Source organism: Lissotriton vulgaris, chromosome 8, assembly GCF_964263255.1.
Source record: "Lissotriton vulgaris chromosome 8, aLisVul1.2, whole genome shotgun sequence".
Classification (NCBI taxonomy): domain Eukaryota; kingdom Metazoa; phylum Chordata; class Amphibia; order Caudata; family Salamandridae; genus Lissotriton; species Lissotriton vulgaris.
In genome coordinates, this window is record NC_141696.1 from 346,752,918 (window position 1) to 346,767,560 (window position 14,643).

Sequence of the window (14,643 nt, forward strand, 5' to 3'; positions counted from 1 at the left end):
CCTCTGTTGCTTTTCTTATGAGCTGATAATGCTCTTTCCAGTACTTTTACTTCATGGTGCCTATGGCTACTTCCGTTATAAGCCTTCATTGCACTGACTTTGATGCTGCAGATTTTCCTGTCAGCAGCAGCCGCCATCTTGTTTTGCTTTGCTGCCTATTTTGCCTCATTACTCTGGGACATGCCTGATTATAAAATTGCCTTCATGCTCATATGCTTGTTATTTCCTAGCAATTGCTCTTTTTTCACCAAAATGTGCAACCTTCAGTATTTTTCTACGATGTATTCCATGACAACTGTGACAGTGTGGTGAATTCTCGGCATTTGGGTTTCTACTCTCTCTTTTGGGCATCCTGTTGGACTATGTGCCTTGTATTTGCTACTTTTTTTGCCCCACACCTTTATAAATAGCTGTTTTTCTCTTTTCTTCTTTCTTTTTTCCTTTTATGTGATTTATGCATTTTTGTGACTTTTACCAGCAATTGCCTAGAGATTATATACATCTCTGTAGCCTTCTCAACGAGGTAGTGCCCCTTCAGCTCATTTTTAGTGCTGCCTCGCATCTCAAGCCTTGGTTGTCAAGATGTCTTCATAAAGTTCATTTTTGTTCCTTTGTCCACCCCTCTGAGCTTCTGAGCACCTTAATCGTTGTCTACAGACGCAATTTATACTAACTCTCTTCGTATGGGCAGACTGCGCAAACCAAAGTTTGTCTTTGCTTCTTCCAATTCCCCTCACGTTCTGTCTGTTTCAGTGTCCTCCAACCCCTCAACATCTGTGGATCAAATGGCGGGACAACCTCCAACTCGTCCTTCCTCAACGCTCTCTTCTTCCAGCAAATCCTCTCGCCCTAACGCTTCTTCCAAACGTTTGAAGCAAGATCCTCCATCACCAGATAAATCATCTTCTTCAATGTCTATGGAGTTACTTTTGGAGGAAATTCGTGCTCAACACCCTTTTGTTGAGGATACTAGCAAGGACATGCAACTTATAAAGGACAAACAGTCTTCAATGGATGCTAGGATTTCATTTGTGGAACAACAGGTCCCAGTGGTCCAATCTAATTCTCAACGTATTTCTTTCCTGGAGAAGTCGGTCTCTGCCCTACATCAACACACTGAGGATTTGGAAAATAGAAACAGGCAGAATAACCTTTGTGTTTATGGCCTTCCGGAGTCTTTGGAGGAGGATCACCCAGTTTCATTTTTCACCTCTTTCATTCCTAAATAAGTGTGAGTGTAAAATCCGTTCCGCTCGCGGATTTTGCAGATTTTTGGCAAATTCGCAATCCGCGAACTCCCGCGAATTTGCCGAAAATCCGCAAATCGGCGAGCGAACGGATCTGGGGGCAAAAGTTCAAGCTTCAAGCTTGTAACTATTTTAGGATGGCGCCGGCAAGCTGCCAGCGCCATCCTAAAACAGTTACTAAGCTTCATCAGCAAGCACTAATAGATAAAATAAAGCAGGTGCTCGAGCACCTGCTTCATTTTATCTATTAGTGCTTCCTAATGAAGCTAACCTTCTGCCCTCTGTCCTTCTGCCCTCTGCCCCACTCCTGTTTTATTTTAGGATGGCGCCGGCAAGCTGCCAGCGCCATCCTAAAACAGTTACTAAGTTATCAGGAAGCACTAATAGATAAAATTAAGCAGGTGCACCTTTCTATTGCTTCACTTAAGTGGCATGGTTTTGGTTCTAAATTTATTTTTCTCTTATCTCTTTATTATATTCTTCACCCAAGGCTTCGGTTCTTGTGAATGGCCGGCTTTCCTCTTCTTTTGCCCTCCAACGTGGTGTCCGTCAGGGTTGCCCGCTCTCTCTTCTTCTTTTCGTCTTAGCCCTTGAACCCTTTTTATCCTCTATTCGTCGGAATTCTTCCATCTCAGGTTTCCCCTATGGAGAACACCAATTAAAACTTTCTGCCTATGCCGATGACATTCTTTTATTTATTTCTGATCCTGAATCATCTATCTCCCCTTTGCGATCTGAGTGTTTCTGGTTATAAGATTAATTCCGATAAAACAGAAATTCTTCCCCTCACTAAATTTTGTCTCCCTCATCTTTTCTCTTCTACTGGCTTTGCCTGGAATAGCATTAAAATTAAATACCTTGGTGTTTGGTTTTCTAATTCTATTTCCGTCTCCGTTAAATTGAATATGTCTGCGGTTCTTTCTCGAATTTATCAGTTATTTTCTTCCTGGAACCCTCTTTTCCTTTCTTGGTGGGGTCGACTTGACTCCATTAAGATGATGATCGCCCATATACTTATTTATATATTTTCCATATTACCTGTACATATTCCTGCCCTATATTTAAATTGTATCGACTCTTCTATCTCGAAATTTCTTTGGAAGAACAAACACCCTAGAATTTCTCTGCTTTCCTTGCGTAGGCCTAAAGCGAATGGGGGTGTTAATTTCCCAGATTTTTGCCTGTATCACAAATCCTTCTCTTTCTGTCAGGCCTCACGCTGGCTGTCTTTGGATTCTTCCCCGTTCTCTCCCCTTTGGCTTCATATTGAACGATCCTTTTTATCTCCTTTCTCCTTTGAAGAACTTACTCGATTTCCTTCCAAATCCCCCTTTGCCTCATTTCCTCTGTTTAAATTCACTTCCTCTCTTCTTAAGCCTCTATTCTCGCCGCAACTTATAACCCGTGAAACATTCCTCCTTCTACCCATTTGGTACAACTCACTGATTATTTTGCATAATAGGCCCATTTTCTGGTCTTCTTGGAGACTTAAGGGTGTTATTTGGGTTCACCCTAGCTTTTTGACGGTGTCTCGCGGTGCTCCTTTCCCCTTTTTCAGTCCCAATTTCAGTGTCCCCGTTCTTTTCTGCACAAATATACTCTTCTTATGGGGATTATCTTTGATCGTTACTATTCTCTTCCTACCTCACCCCCCACTAATGCTTCTTCTCCTCTTCTTGCTCTTCTCTCCACCTCCCCCAAGGCATCTCTTATTTACAAATTCTTTTCTTCCCCCAATCCGGACAGAGTTAAGTCCAAATTAGAGATGTCCTGGGTAAGAGACTTGGGATGTTCTTGGCCGATTTCCACTTGGGATAAACTTTGGTCCAAAGTCCTGAAAGTCTCAAGGTCTGCTGCTCTTACTCAATCTCTTTTCTTTCTTTATCATAGACTTTACTTCTCTCCCCTTTCTCTTTCTCGTTTTACCCCTTCTTCTACCTCTGATTGTTGGACTTGCAATATTTCTGATGCTGATCTCTTGCACATGATTTTTTTCTGTCCTACAGTTTCTGTCTTTTAGACTCACTTTTGGTCTTGCATCTCCAAGGTCTTCTCACTGTCTATTCCGTTCACACTCCCTATCCTATTCCTTGGTAGTCTTTCTGAGTCTCTATCTCTCCCATCACATTCAGCTGGTTTATTTGATCTCATGGTTGCACTTGCATTTCAACATATAGCTTCCAATTGGAAGTCCCTCACTAATGTCTCCATGCATCACTGGTGGAACTCTTTATGTCATTTCCATAGATTAGATGTCTCCTTTGCTTCTTCCTGTAAACCCCCCGTAATGTAGAATTGTATTGGTTACCCCTTACTACATATTTAGATCATCTGGCTCAGAAGCAGCCAGCTCCCATTAACTCCGAAAATTTTACACCTCCTTGAAGATTTTTCTCTCTCTTCCTTGTGATCTTCAATACTGTTTTACAGTTTTGATTACTGCAATGTTTTACATATTTAACATGTTTTTTACTCTTTCTTGCAGTGTTTTCACTTTAGCCGCTACTTTTGTTTTATAGTATTGCCTTGTTGTAACATGTTTTTTCTCTCATTCCCCTCCCTTATTCCTTCCCCCCTCCCTCTTCTCTCTCTTTCCCCCTTAAAAATCAAAAAATGATTTTATTCGGCTGTTTGACATTGGCAATGACATCATTTTCTTTAGGAGTTATTGCTTTCTTTTTCTTTTTTATTCATCTCTGCTAATGTCATTTGTTATTATTATTGCTCTAAATAAAGCTTTTCAAACTCAAAAAGAAGTTAATATTCTGGAGTCTGTGCATCTGCAGATTGACATTGATATTGCTATTTTGACATACAACTGATGGTCACCTACAAAGGTTTGTTTTCTGGAAGTAGCTGTGGGTTACAGAGAACGTCCTACAGAACCCAAAGTGGGTAGCATTCAATGTTTAATAGGTATAATCTGCAGTTCACCATAAATCACCTTTATGCTATGTTCAACCTTGGTTGAAAAAGTTTGCCACATTCTACTATAGCAACTTAACCATGGAACTTGTATTTTCAGGGACATCCAAATAGCACATGCTAAGTTGAAGCTATTATTAATTACCCCATTATGGCGGGAAACGATCCATCAGGCTTGGTATCATCCAGAGCGAGTCCAATTGGACAATCATCGTCTTCCATTATCATCAGTCCACACAAATCTGTTAAACATAAAGAAACAGACAATATAACTTGTCATTTGCAGTGTCTGGCTTTTACCTATTGCCTTGATATGTTTGAGTTATTCCACATATTTCAACATCACTTCTCACTCTTGCTTATTTTCAACAATCTCTTCCATATTTTCTATTTAGGTCTGGCATTAACCAAGAACTTCTGTTTAAAAAATGCATATGTATGTACATACATAAAGGTCACTTTGGGTCATGTGTCTTCATCCATTAGTCTGTTAAATTGTCATTCAAATTATGATTCTTCCCACCACAGCATACAGTATTTGGCTCACTTTTGCAATTAACTGTATTCACTGTGAATGGAGGAATTTTGCTAGTGCACATTCACCTTAAAAATATGTCTCTTCATTGTGCTGGTGGGCCGATCTGTTCTTTTTTTCGTATTTATCTTTGGGCTGCTGCTAAACTCACTGGCCATATTTTTTGGAATACTTAGTTCAGGGAAACATTAAAAAACAGATTGGTAAAATTGCGAAGCTTTTATTTACATAGATCAAATGCTGCACTGTCTGCACTGATGAGGCGATAAGCCCCACAACCCAAATGGCATTGAAGACGAAGTATCTATAGGCTATTGCCAAATGTTTATATATGTCAAATAACCAGGGTCCATGCAACTAATTGTAATAGTAACAGAGTGATTTGATCAGCAGCAGCTTTTGCGGCAAAAGGGTTAGCAAGCTTAGCTGTTAAGTGGAAGGTTTTTGTTGAAACCTAGCCCATGCCTTTTATTTTTCATACATAATCCTTATAGATAGTGTTAATGTTGGACTTGGCCCTTTCAGCAGGGTCATCCCCAAACCTTTTGCCTTCTCCTTACACTTTCCTGAACCCATTTTGGTTCACTTTTAGGACTCTGGGCGCTTTATCACTACCAATGCTAACATGCTTGTGCTCTTTCCTTTAAACATAGTAAGATTGGCTTACACCCTACAGCAAAAGTACTGTTGTGGTGCTCTGCTGTTAGAAGGACTCCAATGCTCCTGCCCTGTTACTCTGATGCTTCCTGCCTGGCTTGCTTGGAAGTAAGAGTGGACCTGCATCCTCCCTCTCATGCTGAAGTGACTCCAAGGGTCAGTTGACTGACCTATTCCGAGCTACAGGGACATAATAAGCTCCAGAGGCTACATGCTTCTGCCCAGCTGATCTGCTGCCTGGATGTGCCTTAGTCCAGCTGCCTCTGCTGGAGTGAGTTCCTGACCCCCAAGAGGTGCCCCTCAGGTTCTGGACCCTTGTGTGGCATCAGGTGAGCATTTCTCAAAGAAAAGGAGAAATCCTGAAATTGCGGGCTCTTTGCGACCTCGAACGAGCCTCTTTGTGACAGGATCTTGCTGTATGCACTGACTATCAATGCGAAGCTCCAGTGAACCCAATTATTCGCCCTACAGTAATGGTCAGCAACAACCTGCAATGTGAGAGCTACTCTTCGCGCTACAACATCACCAGCCTACAGTGATCGCCAAAGTGAATCTCCAGTTCACGATACCCAATAGGATCTTCATGCTACAGTGACAACCGTCTGTGATGCCCGGCTTGCTCTTCACGCTACAGTGACAACCATCTGTGAAGCTCTCCCTGCTCCTACTCCTGCTCCCTCCACCTCGAACTGGACTCTTCTTGGTAGAGTTTTTAGGTAACTCTTTCAGCTGGTCTAACCTGGTCTCTGTATCCAACCTGTGCTCCATTGTAGTTGGCCTGAACTTGTGACTTTCAACTGGTCTTGCTTGACCAGATAGCCACAAGTAGCGTTTTGTGCTTTTAGGCACTATACTTACTTACAGCATTTCAAATTGCATATCTCCAGTTCTAGTACTTTCATTTTATTTGTTTTGGTATCAAATAATGTAATTAATTTTAATCTATTTTTCTAAATTGGTGAGGGATTTTTCTTGTGATCTATTTTCACTTTATTACTGTATGAAGTGCTTCATAAATACTTTACACATTGCCTCTAAGTTAATACTGGCTGCTTTTGTGCCAAGCTACCAGCGGGTTAGCACAGGCTAATTTGGGGTTTGCTTGTGTTTCACCCTGGCAAGAATTGTGGTTGCTGCGGGAATAGTGGATCACCCCCCTCAGCCAGTAACTCAGGGGCATATTATTACCAACTAGCGATATTTATCGCTAAATGAGCTTAGCGATATTTTTTTTATCGCCGCGCATCGCCGGATTTTATCACAGAGATAGCGTGCTATTAGCAATGTTTATCTCTAAAGCGATAAAATATCCGGCGATAGCGGCGAAATGCGTGAATATCGCTGGGAATCCAGAGATATTCAGGCATTAACGCCAATAGGGTCGTAACCTGAATATCCAACTCCCATTGGATATACAGGTTAAGAAGCAGTCAGAGCAGGCGTTAGGTTTTGCGATATTCGCGCTTGAATTTTTTTAACGCTACGCCTGCGTTGATAATAGACGATAGCGATGTAAGCGACTGCTTTCAGTCGCTAACAGGTTGGGTACGCCCACTTTGCATGTCCTTAGCGATAAATATCGCTGACATGCAAAGCGGGCCCCAAACCGGTCGCTATCGCCTACAAGCTGTCGCTAACTGCTGTTAGCGACAGCTTGCTAATTGGGCGATAAAAGTATCGCCGTTTTTCGGCCAAAAACGCCCGTAAAAGGGGCAATAATCTCCCTTGATAATATGTCCCTCAGTTTCCTTCTGTTAATACACTATATAAAAAATTAATTGGTTTTATTCTGACTGGCAACCATATAGGTGCATTTCCACACTTAAAATGCTTGACTTACTCTCTTTGTTGATTTTCTTTGTAAAAAGGGACACTCCTAGTACATTGTAAGCATGTCATACACATTTTTCTGCCAGCTACACCAGCTGTCATTACCCTTCCAGGTCTGAAAAATGGCCATGACAACTTGAGAGCCCATGTCTGATTAGTGCTTTTTTTTCAATTCGTTTTTGTGGTGCTACTGACCTTACCTGCCAATCTCTCTTGGAATATAACATTTTCAAGTACCAGTGAAGCTTTTATTTGTGAGAATGAAAGGCTAAAATGTCGGCATGGGGAGACAATATATATCAAAACACATCTTGCATTCAAGATGGTTTATCTGCCTCACCAAGTGTTCTTACAAAGCAAAGAAAGCAATGCTTAACGCCGGAATATGTATTAAAGAACAAGTTTGCCAGGTGAAAGCCTGCACTGCCTGCACAGGTGAGGCAATAAATACCACACGCTTACTCGCTTACTGGCATTCAAGAAAATCAGCTTGCACCTGCTGCCTCTGTATTTATCCCAACTGTTCATATATAGCCAATAACAAGTGCCCTTGCAACTAGTTGCATACTGGTATTAACAGTTAGAATGTTCTACTTTTAATTGTAAACCAGGACTTTTCTTTCCATACACGATCTCTGCGGATTGTGGGAATAAATTATAATTTAAATCAAAATAAACGAAATCTTGACTTGTGACCATATTGTTGTGTAGTTCCTAAAAATAGATATCATCTGCACGTTTGCACAACAAAAACTACAGGACTGGTGTCCGTAATGATTCCAGACACCGCCAAAGGATATGTTAGCCTTTAGACTAGCTAGCTCACAGTGCCACCATAAGTCCCCTAGCCTTACCAAGGAGTGAATAGTTTCTGGCAACTATTGAACATGGCAACCCTTGATCCTTCAGGGATTGTGGAAACAGTACAGTACTTTTTGCTCAGTCACTCATGCTCACTTGGTCCCAGTGAGATACACAGAGCAAACGTTGGTGACGTTTTCAAAAAGCATTTATTGAACCAGCGGCATTCTAGTATAAACCATGTTTTCTGTTTAAACATTAGACAGAAACAGATATATAAGATTACAAGCACCAACAAAGTAAATAAAAGGTAGCATATCGATACATGGTAGTAATTGAGGGTACCCCTAAGGTGCAAACTCTATCTAAGTGTACCTAAAGGTACCCTACATGTATGTGGGTGTAAAACCAAGAATCCCCTAGGAAAGAGCCAACCTCTTTACCTGATGGGACAGAATGAAGGACCACATCTTGGTCTTGAGTTGGACAACCCGCGAAGGATGTCAGACCACTGCATGCGGGAGTTTCTGTGTGCAGGGACTTCAGCATCTTGTGTCAGCATGGAAGCTTCTCCTCTTGGTGCCCAGTGAAGGTGTGGTTCATTTATACCCGAAAGGTACTCTTAGGGGTTTTACCTAGAATTGTAATGGTGCTGTGGTTCTGTTGTTGAAGGATGACGGTAGCCGTGTCTTTTGTACAGAGTTATTAGACAAAAGATGGTAATCCTGCTGTGCATGTCCTAGGCAGGAGATTAGGATATGACACTAAGAATCCTCATGCATAATAAATTAGGCTAGTCTTCGAAGAAAACAACATGACATATATTCGGCACATAACTAGGTAAAAAGTCAGCCCAAGAGCCGTTATGCATAGCAAAGCAGGACAAATATAGGTAAAAAGTCCTGCAGCAACCTAGGCCTATATTAAGGTACATTTGGGCTCATAACACTCACTCCTCATCCAAAGGATGATAACATTAATAAATGCTAAAAAATGCCAGCCATAAAAACATGGTAATAAAAAACGAGTTTAGAAGCATCTAAAAACATGTTATATGTGACAAACGATGCAAATGTTACAAAAGCTCTATAAGTCCTCTAAATAGTCAACATACTGTTAAACCAACAGACCACATCGAAAGCGATAGTGCTCAGTGAGAGCAGGGCAGAAAAATAAAACAAAAATTATGTTTTCGAATTCTGGCTTGTTGTTTTAAAAGGCCGAATTGTTCCCATCACACGAAGAGCCAAATGTTTGTGTCCTGTGTGGGAGACGCAACATCTCTGTTGCTTGCATTCACAGACGACAGTCCCTGTAACACCTCTTGTTTCAGGTCAATGAAGCAAAGGTTATCATCTTCAATTCCTGCAGCAGCCGCGGAGGAAACACTTGAAACCTCTGTGCTTGTTGTAGAGCCAGTGTCTGTTATGACAGGAGCTGAAGCATCCCATGGAGGCTCTAAGAATACTGGCATCAACATTGGAATATGCTGGGGGAGGAGCCAAGCTCGACATCGTGATGGCCGCACGGTAGCTCAGCTCCACCGGCCTCCCTGCCCAAACTCGACTATCCTGCCACACATCCTGCCCAAAAAGGATAACAATTTATATACGAAGTTCTGCTGACACTTACCATCCATCCTGGTGGACCCGGCGCTCAGTGGGTCCGCAGCGGCGTCCTCCCGGGAAGTGCGGCCTCCTTGGGGTGGAGACCGGGGCCTCGCCTTCAGCGAGTTGCCGGCGAGACGGTGTCGGCGGCGGCCTCGGGTGGAGGATTGGGGCCGGCCGGAAGATGCCGATGTGCGAAGAGCCCGGAGGCAACTGAACGCGCCTGGGACTACCGTCCGGTGCTCCAGAGGTGGTGGGCGACAAGTTGTGTGTGGGGGATGCCGTGTTGGTGGCTCCCCCCTTTGCTGGCTTGTCCGGCCATTGGACTTCACCGCTCGGTGGCGGAGAGTGATTCCAGCGGAGCAGTGGAGCTGGCGGATCCCCCTCTTTTGGTGGTTCTCATTTCTGCACTGCGGGTGTTGTTTGTGCGCTTGAGGGGGATCCCGTGGGGGCCCTGCAGGTGAGCCCACCCCTGGAGTTGGTTTCGAAGGGACGGCGCTGTATTCGCAAAATGGCGGCTGACGCCATGTCCTGTGGAACGCCCCGGGATGCTGATTCCTTGCCTTTGTACTACGCTGGGACCTGCACGGTGAGCGCAAACCCACGATTGGCGACATCCTGCAAGTGCTGAAGATTTGGCAACTGACCTTGGCCCAGGATTCTTGTGTACAAGACAATGTGATGGCCGCCATTGCTCCCGGGTCGTCCCTTGGGGACGCGGATGGGCCCGAGGTGGTCGCTGATTGTTCCCCGCTTTCTGGTGGGGGTAGTGATGTTCCGATATGTAAGCAGGTGGAACTGCTGGTGACCATTGACACTGGTATACATGACTGCCGTAAACAGCTTCTGCATTGCTATCGGCGGAGGAGGTCCTGTGGGTTGCTTCCATTGACCGTCCAGCGACTTCTCCACGGCCTTTTCACATCGCCTTGTTTTATGCCCACTACATCGACGTACATCGTGGCGTTAGCCAAGAAAGGACTGGGGTGAGCCCGTTTCTTACTCCGGGGTACTACTATTCGGTGCACGGACTTATGGACTGCCCCAAATAGTGATAATTTGTCGATTTCTTAATATGTATGGATACCCGAAAATTTGCCAGTTTTGTTTTGGGCCACGCTAATGGTTTGTGTGGGCGGGGGGCGGGGGCCGTGCTTCCTGTTACATGGTTTCCTCTCCCCAGGTCTTCCTTTTTCTATTTCTCTTTCTTTTTCCCTATATTGTCTCATTCTATATTTCGGGTTCATAATTAGGGCGACAGGCAGGCTGCTGGGGGGGGTAGGCCGTAGCCTTCTGCAGGGGTGCAGGGTGGGGTGGGTGTATTAGGGTCTATTAGATAGTTATTTGTTTCTATGGCTTTTTTGTGTCTTTTGTGCATTATATATAATATGGTACTTTCGGCTCTGTTTATTCTGACTTAGCTGCCCCGCCCCTACGCAAGTTTGCTATTTGCATTATTGATCGCCATTACCGCCGTGGGGCGGGTACAGTAACGTGGAGTCCCCCTATTCCCTTTTTCTAGTATTTTTGTTTTCTTATTTTCCGGGTTGGGTTGTATAATGATTGCAACTTTATCTGTCTCCCTGGTGGTTTTTACTGTTTTGGGAGTGCTGTTCTGTCTGTCTCTGGGCACATGAGATTGCGAGTGGACACTACCAATGAAGAACTGCAAGGGCATCTATGGTTTGCATGCTTTGGACCTTTCTGGTTACTGATCTGTGGATTTACTATTATGATGTAGTTGGTTTTGTTCCCCGCCATGTACACCAGGCCGCTTCTTATACAACTGATCCTTTATTCTCTCAATATATAAAAATTAACCTTCTCTGATCCTATGTCGAGTGGTTCCACTTAGTCAGTATCATGGACTCGCAGCGTTAGGTAGTATCGCTTAACCACTCCGTGCTTTTAATTGATAATGGTGCTATCCAGTTTGTTTTGTGGCCGGCCCCTGGGTTGTATACCCGTATTTGTATGCATCCATTTACACAAATAAAGGTTTAAAAAAAAAAACTAAAAAAAAAACATTGGAATATGCTGAGAACACTGTAACACGTGGGCCTTTAAGAGGTCCAGTAGTACATCAACGTCCAGTGGCGCAACCGATGGAAGGGTCAGGCATATATCCAACATGTATTCATATCTGCAGAATAGAAAGTGGATCACAGGCAAGATGCAGTCGACCCAGACTGATCTGAATGAAAGGAACCAATGCTCACTTAGCTCCAGAAGCTGAGGTGGCCCCAGATGGAGTACCATGCGTTCACTGCAATTTCACACCGGAAGTGCTTTTTCCATCTCTTTGGAAACTGAGACGTCCATTGTGTAGCAGGAAAATTAAAACCAGGTTACCCACTACAATTAGTAGGACCAGCTGAAACCCTCCAAAAACGCTTCCCAATACGGAGTGTATAAATGATGGAATAGCTTAGAAGATCATCAGAAAGGTGCTTAGTAGTCCAGAACCTATGCTCTTATATAGGTGCACTATCCCACTAGAATCAGACATGCTAAAGGTACGATGTATCATTTTTCCGAAATGGAGCCGGATGTTTGTTTGTACTAGCGCCTGTATCTCAGCCGAAGACCTTGCAAAAGTCTCCTGGGCTGAGATTGAGGCCACATCCTTCTGTAACAGCATGGCTTTCAGTCTGCTCAGAGAATCAAAAAATCACAGCAGCTGGGGATCCTTTCAAGTGGCACGATAGGTTTGCAACTGAAGAATTACAGGTTCAGTGAAGCAAAATATCCTGACAAATTTGAGAACCACTTAAAGAACTCTAACAGTTTGAACTGCTGAGAAATACTTCTGTGTTCCCATTTCTGCATCTAAATCTATACGGAAATTCCCAAATTCATGTATGTACTCCTCTCCCAATGCTTCATACCTGCCTTCCTGGTGATACTGTAGACAGGACTGAGATTGGAATGCCGTCACTGGCAGTGTAACATGGCCATGGATTAACCATTCTGTAGAGGGTGACTCAGCCACGGTAAAAGGTAATTGGTCCAATCCTTCAATGTGTAGCATTGCATATTTTTCATCTCTTCATGCCATTGTTGTCTGTCTTTCTGTTAGACTGTATGAAGAAAACAGGGATGTACTGTTGATACACTGCCAGGGCATGTGACCAGAACACAGTGACTGCAGCGTGGGAAACTTGCTTTGTGCAAGAAATGATGACTATAGTGTTGGTAACAGTACATGATGTCGAAATCAGATGTGTCTTCATACAATTAATTACCTGAAAATGCAGCAGATTGTTCTAAATCAGACAGCATATTACATACATTTTCAAAGTCCCAATCATCAGAGAAAGTACTGGGGGTGATAATATCTCTTAAACACATATTAAACAGTATGCAATAGAGTTATGCCCCAAGAGATGGATTATCCTAAGCGGATAACCACTAGGTTAACAGAAAAATATATCGAGAGGCTAACTAGTCTACAACATAAGGTGCAACTAGGTCTCATGTGCAGCCAAAATTTATGTTGGTACATTCAGAAAATAACTCAAGTAGTGAAAAGCATAAGTGTAGAATTAAGACACGGCGAAAGCACCAATAAGAACAATGGAAGGGCACAAGCAAAGCAAGGATCTTGGTTTAACCAGGACTGCTTACTAAAGAAAAGAGAAGTTAGGAGAGAACGTAGCCTATGGAAAAAATTTGAGAAATCAGGGGCGGATAACCTAGTAAAAATAAAAAGAGATTATATCGCCCTAATCCGCAATGCTAAAAGATCCCATAAAGAAATGTGTTGGAGCAAGCTATTAGAAGCAATCGAAACCAAGAACACACGGCAGTTCTGGAAGCTAATTTAGTCAGCAACGGGACCTTCGGTTGCTCCTATGTCTTGCGTAGTGGAAGAAGAGGCGTGGGCAGAGTACATAGAGCAATTATACACCCCTGGGAGGGGGACTGGAAATGAGGTACCAGGGGATTGGAAAGGCCTAGTAGAGGACCTAAAACAAGAATGCTCAATAATTAATGTCCATAAGATAATAAGGACACTAAATTTAACTAGAGCTGTCGGCCCAGACCATTTACCAGCCCTGATATTAAACCTAAACCAGACCTGGTGGACGGTATTCTTTGCGAAAATGTTTACCTTAATTTTAGATCAAGGGATTATGCCTCCAAACTGGAAGGGAGCAATAATAAGACCACTACATAAGAAGGGGGATGTATATGCTGCGAAGAATTATAGACTAATAAACCTATTGGATATAGGTGAATTTTTTTTTCTAAAATAATCCTTGGAAAGCTAAAAGGTTGGGTGGAACATAGGTCCATCGTCCCCGTTGAACAAGGTGGCTTCAAAGAAGGCCACTCGACGATAGATCATTGTTTTGCACTGTGGGCATTGGCTAGGAAATCGATGGAACAAAATGGCAAATTATTTTGCTGTTTCGTCGATTTCCGGGCGGCGTTCGACACGGTGGACCGAAATAGCCTCTGGGAAGTATTAGAAAACTATGGAATGCCACAGGGTATATTAAACATCTTAAAAGATTTACATAGTGGCAATTGGGCCCAGGTCATTAAAGACACAAAGGGCTCATTAACACATAAAATCCCAGTAAGGAACCGTTTGAGACAAGGGTGCCCTTGCTTTTTTCAATTTGCTTGGCGGATCTCCCCGCCGCCCTGGAAGTTGAAAGAAGGGCGAGTCCACGTATGAATTGCAATAAAGTGTCATGCCTTTTATATGGCGATGATCTTGTGATCTTGGATCAAACCGAAATGGGCCTCCAAAGGAAATTAAATGTTTTTAAAGAATATTGTGATAAAAAGTTTTTAACCGTAAATATGGAAAAAACTAAGATCCTATGCTTTGGAAAGAGGGTAAATAATTTTAATTGGTTTTTAGGACAGGAAAAACTAGACGTAGTAGGTGAATACAAATATTTAGGCCTCTGGTTTAATAGCTCACTAAAGTGGAATACACAGGTGGAGGCACAAACGGCTAAGGCTTATTCCTCGGTCTGTGGTCTGAAAAAGTTCAATAAAGATTACGGTGACATGTCACACAGAC

General features: G+C 43.0%; 1 protein-coding gene across 1 annotated transcript in view; it reads right to left on the reverse strand.

Moving 5' to 3' along the window:
* Positions 1-14,643, reverse strand: part of LOC147697032 (amine oxidase [flavin-containing] A-like) — an 805,659-nt gene that overhangs the window by 62,814 nt on the left and 728,202 nt on the right. Inside the window, exon 9 of the mRNA XM_086933275.1 lies at positions 4,318-4,414. Within this exon, the coding sequence (XP_086789401.1) occupies positions 4,318-4,414 (97 nt within the window). The remainder of the gene's footprint in view (positions 1-4,317; positions 4,415-14,643) is intronic.